Source organism: Oncorhynchus masou, chromosome 31 (assembly GCF_036934945.1).
Source record: "Oncorhynchus masou masou isolate Uvic2021 chromosome 31, UVic_Omas_1.1, whole genome shotgun sequence".
Taxonomy (NCBI): Eukaryota; Metazoa; Chordata; class Actinopteri; order Salmoniformes; family Salmonidae; genus Oncorhynchus; species Oncorhynchus masou.
In genome coordinates, this window is record NC_088242.1 from 70,591,409 (window position 1) to 70,606,018 (window position 14,610).

Genomic DNA, 14,610 nt, shown 5'->3' on the forward strand with positions numbered 1-14,610 from the left:
TCCACCACAACCCCACCCCCACACTACTCCCTGCTCTTATTTATAGACAAGCAACAACTCTGGGAGGGAAGCAGGCTGAGGCTGCCTTACACATGTTTCAGTAAATGGATGATCTACGCACCCAGGTCAGTGGGGAGAGCACACCAAGAGCACACTCTCACTCACTTTGTTTCTCCAACACTCAAGGAATTATTGTGTTTCTCACACTATGACCTTCAACTGGTCCTGGAGAAACAGGAATACAGAAGGGAGGAGAGTTACAGTGCATTCGGAAAGTATTCAGAACCCTTGACTTTTTCACATTTTGTTACATTACAGCCTTAATCTAAAATTGATTAAATATTTTTCCTCCTCATCAATCTACACACAATAATCCATATTGATACAGCAAAAACTGTTTTTTAGAAATGTTTGCAAAACTTAAATATCACATTTACGTAAGTATTCAGACCCTTTACTCAATACTTTGTTGAAGCACCTTAGGCAGCAATTACAGCCTTGAGTGTTCTAGGTTATGACGCTACAAGCTTGCCACACCTGTATTTGGGATGTTTCTCCCAATCATCTCAAGCTATGTCAGCAGTACAGCGTCGCTGCACAGCTATTTTTAGATCTCTTCAGAGATGTTTTATTGGGTTCATGTCCGGGCTCTGGCTGGGCTACTCAAAGACATTCAGAGACTTGTCCCGAAGCCACTCCTGCGTTGTCTTGCCTGTGTGCTTAGGGTCTTTGTCCTGTTGGAAGGCGAACCCTCGCCCCTGTCTGAGTTCTGGAGCAGGTTTTCATCAAGGGTCTCTCTGTACTTTGCTCCGTTCATCTTTCCCTCGATCATGACTACTCTCCCAGTCCCTGCCGCTGAAAAACATCCTCACAGCATGATGCTCCCACCGTAGGGCCAGAGAATCTTGTTTCTCATGGTTTGAGTCCTTTAGGTGCATTTTGGCAAACTCCAAGTGGTCTGTCATGTGCCTTTTACTGAGGAGTGGCTTCCATCTGGCCACTTAACCATAAAGGCCTGATTGGTGGAGTGCTGCTGAGATGCTTGTCCTTCTGGAAGGTACTCATATCTCCACAGAGGAACTCTGTATGAGTGACCATCGGGTTCTTGGTCACCTCCCTTACCAAGGCCCTTCTCCCCCGATTGCTCAGTTTGGCCGGGCGGCCAGCTCTAGGAAGAGTCTGGGTGGTGCCTCGACACAATCCTGTCTTGGAACTCTACGGACTATTCATTCATAGAGGCTTGGTTTTTGCTCTGACATGCACTGTCAACTATGGGACCTTATACAGACATGTATGTGCCTTTCCAAATCATGTCCAATCAATTGAATTTATCACAGGTGGACTCCAATCAAGTTTTTGAAACATCACTATGATGATCATTGGAAACCGGATGCACCTGAGCTCAATTTCGAGTCTCATAGCAAAGGGTCTGAATACTTATGTAAATAAGGTATTTCTATTATAAGTTATATTATAAGTTATAAGTTAAGTTCTATTCTATTATAAGTTATAAGTTATTTTATAAGTTATTTCTATTATAAATTAGTAAACATTTCTACAAGACTGTTTTTGCTTTGTCATTATAGGGTATTGTGTGTAGATTGATGAGGATTTACAAATATATATAATCAATTTTAGAATAAGGCTGTAACATAACAAAATATGGAAAGTCAAGGGGTCTGAATTATTTCCGAATCCACTGTATGTTCCCATAAATAACCACAGCTATTCTAACAGTCAGGAAGGAAAGCAATGGATGACACTTACTGTAAGTGAAGCTGAGTCGTGGAGTGACATCGTCCTCGGTGGCAGCTGCTTGGACAAAGGCGTAGGCCAGTAGGAGAGTGAAGGCCGGGAAACAGAGCTGGACCATGCTTATTGTCCACATGGCTCCTCTCCTCACGACTGCCAGCCAACTCACACTGTTTGTTTTTCAGGATTTGGGGGAATTCATGAACAGCGTCTTTTCCTCCCGTATTTATTTTCTCTCCTCTCTTCCTGTAGGTCTGGACTCCCTAAATGGGAGACCTGTGCTCTGTTGTGAAAGTGAAGCTTCTCCGGGACTTCAGACAACTCTGGCCTCGGAATGATGACCTTTCACCTCACAACGAGCCTCCCAGGACGGACAGCCAATCAGCCTCCATACAGTCAAACCACCCCAAGGGCTCAGCTGAGATCTACACACATGGACAAAAGAACATGCATTCACATTGGTGTACAGACAGTGCAACACAGTTCACATGATTCCTCTCCTTATCATGGAACATTGGTTCGGAAAAACACTCCATTCGCACATGTCTCAGTACTAACAAAGGCTTTAGCCATAAGGCTACCGGCTACATAGTAGCTACTTTAGGCTGAGTGCACTTCCCTGTGTTTGTGTTTGTTGGACATAACTGGCTGGACGTATATTAATTTCATAGCTTGTGGTCATTTCTGTCTGTTTTCAGATGGGCAGAGTGTACTCTTTACCTGGACCAAAACAAACACATCCTCTGTCCTCTTAACGGGCCCATAATATCATATCTGACAGACTGAGACAAGCAGAGCTGAGACAAAGACTCCCTTCTCCATAGGAGTTAGACTTGCGTTTTCGCTACAGTTAATATCATAATACTATATCATAATATCACCTGGCTTGTATGGGTCTGCTTTCAATTTAAATCAACACCAAATCAAGTTTAATTGGTCGCGTACATATATTTTCAGATGTTATCGCAAGAGCAGCAAAATTATTGTGTTTCTAGGTCCAGTTATACCTATTAATACAAAACAGTACATGCAAATATATATATACAGCACCAGTCAAAAGTTTGGACACACCTACTCACTCATTCAAGGGTTTTTCTTTATTTTTTACTATTTTCTACATTGTAGAATAATAGTGAAGACATAAACACAATGAAATAACACATATGGAGTCATGTAGTAACCAAAAAAGTGTTAAACAAATCAAAATATATTTTATATTTGAGATTCTTCAAAGTGGCCACTCTTTGCCTTGATGACAGCTTTGCACACTCTTTGCACTCTTGGCAATAGTAAAACTAAAGAAATTCAGTTGAAGTCGGAGGTTTCCATACATTTAGGTTGGAGTCATTAAAACTTGTTATTCAACCACTCCAATAATGTCTTGTTAACAAACTATAGGTTTGGAAAATCGATTAGGACATCTACTTCGTGCATGACACAAGTAATGTTTCCAACAATTGTTTACTTATAATTCACTGTATCACAATCAGTGGGTCAGATGTTAACATACACTAAGTTGACTGTGCCTTTAAACAGCTTGGAAAATTACAGAAAATTATGTCATGGCTTTCGAAGCTTCTGATAGGCTAATTGATAACATTTGAGTCAATTGGAGGTGAACCTGTGGATGTATTTCAAGGCCTACCTTCAAACTCAATGCCTATTTGCTAGACATCATGGGAAAATCAAAATAAATCAGCCAAGACCACAGAAAACAAATTGTAGACCTCCACAAGTCTGGTTCATCATTGGGAGCAATTTCCAAACGCCTGAAGTTACCACGTTCACATGTACAAACAATAGTACGCAAGTATAAACACCATGGGACCATGCAGCTGTCATACCGCTCAGGAAGGAGACGCGTTCTGTCTCCTGGAGATGAACGTACTTTGGTGAGAAAAGTGCAAATCCCAGAACAACAGCAAAGAACCTAGTGAAGACGCTGGAGGAAACATGTACAAAAGTGTCTACAGCCACAGTAAAACGAGTCCTATATGGATATAACCTGAAAGGCCGCTCAGCAAGGAAGAAGCCACTGCTCAAAAACCGCCAGAAGAAAGGCAGACTACGGTTTGCAACTGCACACGGGGACAAAGATTGTACATTTTGGAGAAATGTCCTCTGGTCTGATGAAACAAAAATAGAACTGTTTGGCCATAATGACCGTCATTATGTTTGGAGGAAAAAGGGGGATGCTTGCGAGATGAAGAACACCATCCCAACCGTGAAGCACGGGGGTGGCAGCATCATGTTGTGGGTGTGCTTTGCTGCAGGAGGGACTGGTGCACTTCACAAAATAGATGGCATCATGTGGACGGAAAATTATGTGGATATATTGAAGCAGCATCTCAAAACATCAGTTAGGAAGTTAAAGCTTGGTCGCAAATGGTCTTCCAAATGGACAATGCCCCAATCATACTTCCAAAGTTGTAACAAAATGGCTTAAGGACAACAAAGTCAAGGTATTGGAGTGGCCATCGCAAAGCCCTGACCTCAACCCTATAGAAAACTTGTGAGCAGAACTGAAAAAGCATGTGTGAGCAAGGAGGCCTACAAGCCTGACTCAGTTACACCAGCTCTGTCAGGAGGAATGGGACAAAATTTACCCAACTTATTGTGGGAAGCTCGTGGAAGGCTACCCGAAACGTTTGATCCAAGTTCAAAGTGTTTAAGGCAATGCTACCTTCTGACCCACTGGGAATGTGATGAATGAAGTAAAAGCTGAAATTAATCATTCTCTCTAATATTATTCCGACATTTCACATTCGTAAGATAAAGTGGTGATCCTAACAGACCTAAAACAGTTTTTTTTTACTAGGATTAAATGTCAGGAATTTTGAAAAACTGAGTTTAAATGTATTTGGCTAAGGTGTATGTAAACTTCTGAGTTCAACTGTATAATTGTGTGTAGAAAGACATTACGGTCGGTATATGAATGGAGAAGGTGTGTACAGCGGTAGTTTAATATGATATGAGCCTTGACTAGAATACAGTATATAAATATGAAGTGTGTAAAACAGTGTATAAACATTATTAAAGTGACCGTTATTAAAGTTTTTGTTTCTACGGGTAAACAAATAGAATACACAAAGAGAGGGTTTGCTAATGATTCACAAAATACTAAGCCATAATTTAACTCTGCCTGTAGGCATGCATTTCTCTGTGTGCATGAGGTAATGCGTGAGGTCAGGTTCATTTGGAGGCATCACCTCACGACGAAACATCCTCAAGGCCTGAGAACTGGTATCTCCATACATACACTACATGGCCAAAACTATTTGTACACCCCTTCAAATGAGTGGATTCGGCTCATTCAGCTACACCCGTTCCTGACAAGTTAATAAAATCAAGCACACAGCCATGCAATCTCCATAAACAAACATTGGCAAAAGAATGGCCCATGCTGAAGAGTTCACTGACTTTCAATGTACCATCATAGGATGCATCATTTCCAACAAGTAAGTTCATCAAATTCCTGCCCTGCTGGAGCTGCCCCAGTCACATGTAAGTGCTGTTATTGTGAAGTGGAAACGTATAGGAGCAACAACGGCTCAGCTGCTAAGTGGTACTGCAGGCCACACAAGCTCACAGAACGGGTCCACCGAGTGCTGAAGTGCGCAGCGAGTAAAAATCGTCTGTCCTCGGGTTGCAACACTCAATACCGAGTTCCAAACTGCCTCTGGAAGCAACATCCTCACAATAACTTTTCATCAATAACTTTTCATCTGGAGCTTCACAAAATGAGTTTCTATGGCTGAGCAGCCACACACAAGCCTAAGAGCAATGCCAATCATCAGCTGGAGTGTTGTAAAGCTTGCAACCATTGGACACTGGAGTAGTGGAAACACATTCTCTTGAGTGATGAATCACACTTCACCATCTGGCAGCCCAACGGACTAATCTGGGTTTGGCGGATGCTAGGAGAACACTACCTGCCGGAATGCTAGTGCCAACTGTAAAGTTTGGTGGAGGAGGAATAATAGTCTGGGGCTGTTTTTCATGGTTACATATAGGCCTAGGGTTTCAAGCTGGTTGATTTAAAATGTAGTGATATTTAGTGATATTGAATTGTGTTTGGTTGTCAATACAACCAAATAGTAACATTTGAAGGAGATGTACTGTATCTTCTGCTTTTAAATGATTGAAAGGTCTGTGATAGACATTTGGGTGACAAATTACCCAAAAATAAGATGTTTTGTTTTTTCATTGGAATTTTGTTGTACTTTTAGATGGTTGAAAACATATTGATAACACATTGGAAATTCAACTAACTTTTGGCTGTCTTTTTGAGTGGGTAAATATAGGCTGTACGTTTCAACCAAGTATTACCCAATTATCCACATTGAAATGACATGGTGTGCCCAGTGGGAGTAGTCACTGAGATAAGAGGCCTTGTGTTTATTCATAATTGATCATAAGATGCTTTGCTTTTCACTGTACATAACAGCCTGTCTGCTTTCAATTATGTCCTCTACAAAACCCTATTAAAGGAAAATGTAATAAGTAGAGCTTGTTGCCAGCCATTTGTGGTGGTGTTTGAAGAAAATGAAAGGACCAATGCCCACAGGAGAGGAGAGGCCTCTGTGATTAAACATGGTTGGACACAGCTACAACACTCCTCAACTCTCTATGGATCAATGATAGGCTATTAAATCTTGAATGTACTTGCCAAGACCAGGAGTGGACACTGACTACCTTGTATGCCCACATCTTAGCCAATATGATATATGAAAGCATCAGGATAAAACCACGAAGCAGCTGTACAAGAGCATTAATGTGATGTGAACCACTGAAATGGACAGTGTGGCAAATGGCAAGGACTATATAGTAACAGAATGTAACATGATAGACATCCCAATTCTGTCTAGTATTTCTCCTATATGCATTTAGCGGTGGCGTACCGCCACTGCTAAATCCTGGCCACCACTGCAAAATGTTTAAAAATAATAATACAATAAAATACAGTGAGGGAAAAAAGTATTTGATCCCCTGCTGATTTTGTACATTTGCCCACTGAAAAATAAATGATCCGTCTATAATTTTAATGGTAGGTTTATTGAACAGTGAGACACTGAATAACAACAACAAAAAATCCAGAAAAACGCATGTCAAAAATGTTATAAATTGATTTCCATTTTAATGAGGGAAATAAGTATTTGACCCCTCTGCAAAACATGACATAGTACTTGGTGGCAAAACCCTTGTTGGCAATCACAGAGGTCAGACAGTTCTTGTAGTTGGCCACCAGGTTTGCACACATCTCAGGAGGGATTTTGTCCCACTCCTATTTGCAGATCTTCTCCAAGTCTTTAAGGTTTCGAGACTGACGTTTGGGAACTCGAACCTTCAGCTCCATCCACAGATTTCTATGGGATTAAGGTCTGCAGACTGGCTAGGCCACTCCAGGACCTTAATGTGCTTTTTCTTGAGCCACTCCTTTGTTGCCTTGGCCATGTGTTTCGGGTCATTGTCATTCTGGAATACCCATCCACGACCCATTTTCAATGCCCTGGCTGAGGGAAGGAGGTTCTCACCCAAGAGTTGACGGTACATGGCCCCGTCCATCGTCCCTTTGATGCGGTGAAGTTGTCCTGTCCCCTTAGCAGAAAAACACCCCCAAAGCATAATGTTTCCACCTCCATGTTTGACGGTGGGGATGTGGTTCTTGGGGTCATAGGCAGCATTCCTCCTCCTCCAAACTCGGCGAGTTAAGTTGATGCCAAAGAGCTCAAAATTGGTCTCATCTGACCACAACACTTTCACCCAGATGCCCTCTGAATCATTCAGATGTTCATTGGCAAACTTCAGACGGGCATGTATATGTGCTTTCTTGAGCAGGGGGACCTTGCGGGTGCTTCAGGATTTCAGTCCTTCATGGCGTAGTGTGTTACCAATTGTTTTCTTGGTGACTATGGTCCCAGCTGCCTTGAGATCATTGACAAGATCCTCCCGTGTAGTTCTGGGCTGATTCCTCAGTGTTCTCATGATCATTGCAACTCCACAAGGTGAGATCTTGAATGGAGCCCCAGGCTGTTTCTTCCATTTGCGAATAATCACATGAACTGTTGTCACCTTCTCACCAAGCTGCTTGGCGATGGTCTTGTAGCCCATTCCAGCCTTGTGTAAGTCTACAATCTTGTCCCTGACATCCTTGGATAGCTCTTTGGTCTTGGCCATGGTGGAGAGTTTGGAATCTGATTGATTGATTGCTTCTGTGGACTGGTGTCTTTTATACAGGTAGCAAGCTGATATTAGGAGCACTCCCTTTAAGAGTGTGCTCCTAATCTCAGCTCGTTACCTGTATAAAAGACACATGGGAACCAGAAATATTTCTGATTGAGAGGGGGTCAAATACTTATTTCCCTCATTAAATTTCAAATCAATTTATAACATTTTTTGACATGGGTTTTTCTGGATTTTTTGTTGTTGTTATTCTGTCTCTCACTGTTCAATAAACCTACCATTAAAATTATAGATGGATCATTTCTTTGTCAGTGGGCAAACGTACAGAATCAGCAGGGGATCAAATACTTTTTTCCCTCACTGTATATAATGTAGAAGAATGACGCAGCACAACCCCATCCACTGCCTCCCTTGCAGGAAGACCCCATCCACTGCCTCCCTTGCAGGAAGACCCCATCCACTGCCACCCTTGCAGGAAGACCCCATCCACTGCCTCCCTTGCAGGAAGACCCCATCCACTGCCTCCCTTGCAGGAAGACCCCATCCACTGCCTCCCTTGCAGGAAGACCCCATCCACTGCCTCCCTTGCAGGAAGACCCCATCCACTGCCTCCCTTGCAGGAAGACCCCATCCACTGCCTCCCTTGCAGGAAGACCCCATCCACTGCCACCCTTGCAGGAAGACCCCATCCACTGCCTCCCTTGCAGGAAGACCCCATCCACTGCCTCCCTTGCAGGAAGACCCCATCCACTGCCTCCCTTGCAGGAAGACCCCATCCACTGCCTCCCTTGCAGGAAGACCCCATCCACTGCCTCCCTTGCAGGAAGACCCCATCCACTGCTTTAATTATAGTTGTCGAGAGGCTTTGTTGGTGCTATATTTGTGCTATATTTCAGTGGTGCTGAATAACAAATAATCAAAATGTATCAATGTCAGAAAGCCCCTCAGGTTAAGAACGTCTCACCACCACCAGTAAATACCCACACAGGAAGCCGCAGAGCTCCTCATACTGACTGTATAATGAATTAATCAGGAGCATCTGGATCAGACAGGATACGTGTTTTACTCCGTCAACACTGCGGAAGGTGTCCCGTCTCCTGTTTCAAACTGATGTCTATTTTCTCACTCAACTAAATCACTCAACAGTAAAATACATTCACAAATGCAAATATGTACGCATTTTCAAAACTCCAACCAGGCTATATTTCTCTCTGACCCCTTGTAGAGTCCTAATTCGAAAAACTGGTTGCTGAAAGAACATAAAGAGCACAAAGAGAGAGGCTTCAGAGAGTTGTGATAGTCTGCTTGGCTATGATACCCAACCAAGGGCATCAATGATAAAGATAAAATGAAAGACAACGAGGCCATCTAATTGAAAAGGGCCACACTGTAATGGTAGCGCCTTCCAAGTTTCCCTGTCTTTTGTGTGGGCTGTTACATGCCGTAAACAGGGCCATGGTGAGGGCCACATCAGCAGGGGAGACAGCCACAAGCATCATTAGCCTTCTTTGTGGGGAGCAAATTGGAGTCAAGTCCCATCTGACCAATGAGCAGCCTCTGCTCCATTAATCCTTCTGTTGTGTGACAGGAAGAGGTAGAGTCCTACGCTACACTACTGGCCCACATGCATCAGGCCGGGTTTTGCTGAGGCATGCCAACACTTGAACTCAATGTGAGCAATAGAAGGAGGGCCTCTGACAGCATAAAGATTGCAACTCTGTATTTCTCTCTAGTATAGTTTATCTGAAGGCACTGACTCATCTCATTGTCTTGCTATCATCTCTTTCACACACAACAGCCTACGATTTACTATGGTCAAGATACAACGGACCATAGCAAACATATATGTTACAACTGAATAATGGATTTCATTGATATCAACGTAGGCTACTACTTCATTTTCATTCAGATACAATCAGGTTGGAGCAACCCTTTCTACTACTGTAGCAAATGTCAAGGTTGTTGATACGAGCTGCGAGTTAGTTTCCCATTTAGGTTGGAATAGTGTCTCTGGCATGTCTCTTTGGACACAATGTAGGGAAAAGAATGTGTATTTTTTGTGCAAATGAAAATAGCAGAGAAAAAAAAACATCTAAACACTTACATTTCCAAAGGAACAATATGATGATGGTTTATTATTGAGGTGCTAAGTGAGTAGGTCTACAATTTCTAATAGACTTCACATTTTCAAAGGCATAAAGATGCTTTCTCTCAGATTCATACTAGCCTATCATCTGCATGATGAGTAACAGTAATAGTTTTGACCAGTCACTGCAATGGATTAATTTGGAGAGGAGGTGACCAATAAAACTAACTAGACTTTCCCAGCCACTGTGAGAGTCACTCTACTGGCCTTCCTATACTGGGAGAAACCGGAGCACTTGTGAGAACTGCATCACACAGTGATGTGCCAGTGTCCTGGGGAGCCACCATGGAGTTTCTTACTGGAATTGTTTACAGAATCATGAATGTTTCCATTGCACTTTAAAAGGGAGCAGTGATTATTAGGGAGTAGTGATTATTCAGAGCAGAGAAAAGCTTTGAGGCAATCGAGACATATTAACTCAACATTAAAAGGGTATTAAGAGCTATGACAAGTTCAGAGCAGGATCAGCTGGAGCTATGTTATTGTTCCCACACTGAAGAAATAGATCATAGAAGGGTCTGACACAAAAGAGGAAATATGTTTTATATTGAACTAAATCAGGGAAATTCCCAGTACTCTGTATAAGTCATATCCTGGAATACAGTTCCTGTTGTAACTTCCAGTGTATATCACTGTATTACAAAGTCAGTCAAAGGATAGCTCTACATATAAATGTGTTTCTCATACAGAAGTGCTTGTTGGCCTACAAGTTAAACAGGCGCTATGAGCAGGTTTGCCATTTGAGTAGTGAGGGAAGGGTCAAGGCTTCTTGAATTCCACTCTGGACTGTTGACTGGAAAAGTGTTGATTGATAAATAGGTGAAGGCCCCCCTTGGCATGCACGTCATCTACAGACATCTGTAAACACAGGCACCGGGCACCTTAATTGTGGAGGACGGGCTCACAGTAATGACTGGAATGGAATCAATGGAATGGTATCAAAAACATACATGTGTTTGATACCATTCCATTCACAACATTTCAGCCATTATTATGAGCCATCCTCCCCTCACCAGCCTCCTGTGACACACACACACCCCCTGGGCAGCCTGGGTCACAGCACTTCTCTCTGGTAAAGCAGCGGCAGATGTGTGAAGGAGCAAATATGATTTGTGAAGGAGAATATGCAATGTGTGAAGGAGGATGTGTCATCTGTCAGGAGGGGCTTTAATGTGAGATCAGGACACAGACACATAAGGAACCTGGGCCTGATGCATAGGCCAGCAGGCTCGGGGGCCAGGGGAGCAGTGTTGACACAGTCCTACAGCAACACTCTCAGGTCATTTCACAACCAGTTACACAGATCTAAAGATACCACCGTTGAGAAAGATAACGAGCTAAGGAAGCACGAGAGCAGTATCGGAGCCATAGTGACTAACGATGCAATTAATGGTAAATTTCACCGCTGCTCTATTTCACTATGTATACACAGTATGTCCATTAATATGTTATTAACATATACAGTACCAGTCAAAAGTTTGGACACACCTACTCATTCAAGGGTTTTTCTTTATTTTTATTTTCACTGGAATAATAGGGAAGACATCAAAACTATGAAATAACACATATGGAATCATGTAGTAACCAAAAAAAGTGTTAAACAAATCAAAATATATTTTATATTTGAGATTCTTCAAAGTTGCCCCCCTTTGCCTTGATGACAGCTTTGCACACTCTTGGCATTCTCTCAACCAGCTTCATTGGGTAGTGAATTGTGCCTTGTTAAAAGTTAATTTGTGGAATTTATTTCTTAATGCGTTTAAGCCAATCAGTTCTGTTGTGACAAGGTAGGGGTGGTATACAGGTCTACAGGATCGGTGGGTCCCCCGCGGGATGGATTGAGCTAACGCAGGCTAATGCGATTAGCATGAGGTTGTAAGTAAACAAGAAGATTTCCCAGGACATAGACATATCTGATATTGACAGAAAACTTAAATTCTTGTTAATCTAACTGCACTGTCCAATTCACAGTAGCTATTACAGTGAAAGAATACCATGCTATTGTTTGAGGAGAATGCACAGTTATGAACTTAAAAAACAGTAGATACGTCTGTCAATATAGCAAATAAGTAAAATGGCGTATATTCAAGACAAAGTTTATTTGCTCTGGAGTCCAAGGTGAGTTTCCACAGCAGTTATGGCAATGTATGATACAATAGAAGGAAAAATATACTACTAACGCTTTCAATAAATATTATAGTTCCACAAAGGGAGTACTTGCATATTGTGTGTTTGGGTGGTGCAGTGAGGCGTTTGGAGTCACTTTGATACAAGGGGAGATTGTTGTTTTCACATCTCACAAAGAGTCAACTTCTTTGAATCCAAGCAGTATTGTCTGTGAGAGAAAGACAAAAACTAAATGACACTTTCATTGGCAATCATTGTGTACTGTCTATATTTCTACTGTAGCAGCATGGTGTAGAATATGAGACATCTCACAGACACACGTTAGTAAGCTAGCTACAACACAGGTACAGTTACTCCAAGACTAATATGAGTCATAAAGCCAAAGTCATTTTTTTACCTCCGAAATCATCATCAAACATTTATCCAGTTTTGCTCCTAATGAGAGGCACGGAGCCTAGCCAGGCTAGTTAGCTAGCTAGCTATAATGTACAGTACATTTTAGGTATAGCAAATACACAGCTAGCTAGCTAGCTAAACTTGGCTAGGTTGCCTTGTAATGGTACTAGCAAGCCCCGTTATGGCCAATCATCAAATTTTACTGTACTGAACAACACTCCCTCTTGTAAAAATATACCTTATATTGCTAGCTAGTTAGCTACCGACAGCGAAACAACTTTCTCGTTTGTCATTTGCCCTCCTGAGTCCAACTGGTCTAGGCTGCCGCAACTGCTTACTGGTCTCAAAATTATTTTTCTCGCAGTCTCAACTCCTCTTCAAGGTATTCCGACTCAAATAAATGGGGCTGTATATTCCTATGTTAAAGAACATTTACATTTTGGGGGGGGGTGGAATCATCAGAATGTCACGCCATGGCCATAGAGAGGCTTTTATTCTATATTTTGGTTAGGCCAGGGTGTGACTAGGGTGGGCATTCTATGTTCATTTTCTATGTTTTGTATTTCTTTGTTGTTTGGCCGGGTGTGGTTCTCAATCAGAGGCAGCTGTCTATCGTTGTCTCTGATTGAAAACCATACTTAGGTAGCTTTTTCCCACTGGGTTTTTGTGGGTAGTTGTTTTCTGTTTTTGTGTCTGCACCAGACAGAACTGTTTCGGGTTTCAGTCATTCTCTTTGTTGTTTTGTTATTCAGTGTTCAGTTCAAATAAAAAAGATGAACACGTACTACACTGCACCTTGGTCCTCACCTTCTCCACCAACAGCCGTTACACAGAAGCAGCCGTTGTAGCTAATTATATAGCAATCCCGGATTGACAGTGCATGGTAACATAGCTTCCGTAAACCTGTAAACTACTACAGCCCCCATTTTGAAAAGCCTGCCTTCGAGGGTTGGAACAAGGAAATAGGGCTCCCGTCAGGCTGTAGTCTTTACAAAGACTACAGAATATTTATATTTATAAGAATATTTGTCAACCTAGATATTCTACAATGTCCTGGCAGATACGAACATCTTTAATGTCCAATGGCGGCAGGGTAGCTTAGTGGTTAGAGCGGTGGACTTGTAACCGAAAGGTTGAAGGTTGAAATCCCTGAGCTGACAAGGTACAAATCTCTCATTCTGCTCCTGAACAGGCAGTTAACCCACTGTTCCTAGGCTGTCATTGAAAATAAGAATTTGTTCTTAATTAACTGACTTGCCTAGTTAAATAAATAATAATTAAAACAAAATAGATAAAAAAGAGGTCCTGAATGGCAGGAAGCTTGGCCCCGGTAATGTACTGGGCCATGTGCACTACCCTCTGTAGTGCTTTGCGGTTGGAGGCCAAGCAGCTGCCATACCAGAGAGTGATGCAACCAGTCAGGATGCTCTCAATCTGTAAAATCTCTTGAGGATCTGAGGACCCATGCCAAATTTCTTCAGTCTCCTGAGAGGGAATAGGTTTTGTCGTGCCCTCTTCCTGACTGTCTTGGTGTGCTTGGACCATGTTAGCTTGTTGTTAATGTGGAGGCCAAGGAACTTGAAGCTCTCGACCTGCTCCACTACAGCCCGTCGATGAGAATGGGGGTGTTCTCGGTCCTCTTTTTCCTGTTGTCCACAATCATCTCCTTTGCCTTGATCACTTTGAGAAAGAGGTCCTTACATAACATGGTCAGGTCTGTGACCTCCTCCCTATAGTCTGTCTCATCATTGTCGGTGATCAGGCATACCATTGTTGTGTCATCAGCAAACTTCATGATGGTATTGGAGTTGGCCATACAAGCAACTGGCCGTGCAGTCATGAGGGAACAGGGAGTACAGGACTGAGCACACACCCCTGAGGCGCCACCATGTTGAGGATCACAATAGCGTATGTGTTGTTACCTACCCTTACCACCTGGGGGAGGCCCGTCAGGAAGTCTATGATCCAGTTGCCGAGGGAGCTGTTTAGTCCCAGGCACCTTAGCT

General features: G+C 42.5%; 1 protein-coding gene across 2 annotated transcripts in view; it reads right to left on the minus strand.

Moving 5' to 3' along the window:
- LOC135524357 (semaphorin-4B-like) overlaps positions 1-14,610 on the minus strand; it is an 85,154-nt gene that overhangs the window by 41,071 nt on the left and 29,473 nt on the right. The window contains exon 2 of one of the 2 annotated variants that reach the window (XM_064951820.1): positions 1,768-2,177. The exons of the other annotated variant lie outside the window; for it this stretch is intronic. Within the exon in view, the coding sequence (XP_064807892.1) occupies positions 1,768-1,888 (121 nt within the window). The 5' untranslated portion in view covers positions 1,889-2,177. The remainder of the gene's footprint in view (positions 1-1,767; positions 2,178-14,610) is intronic. 2 annotated transcript variants of the gene reach the window in all.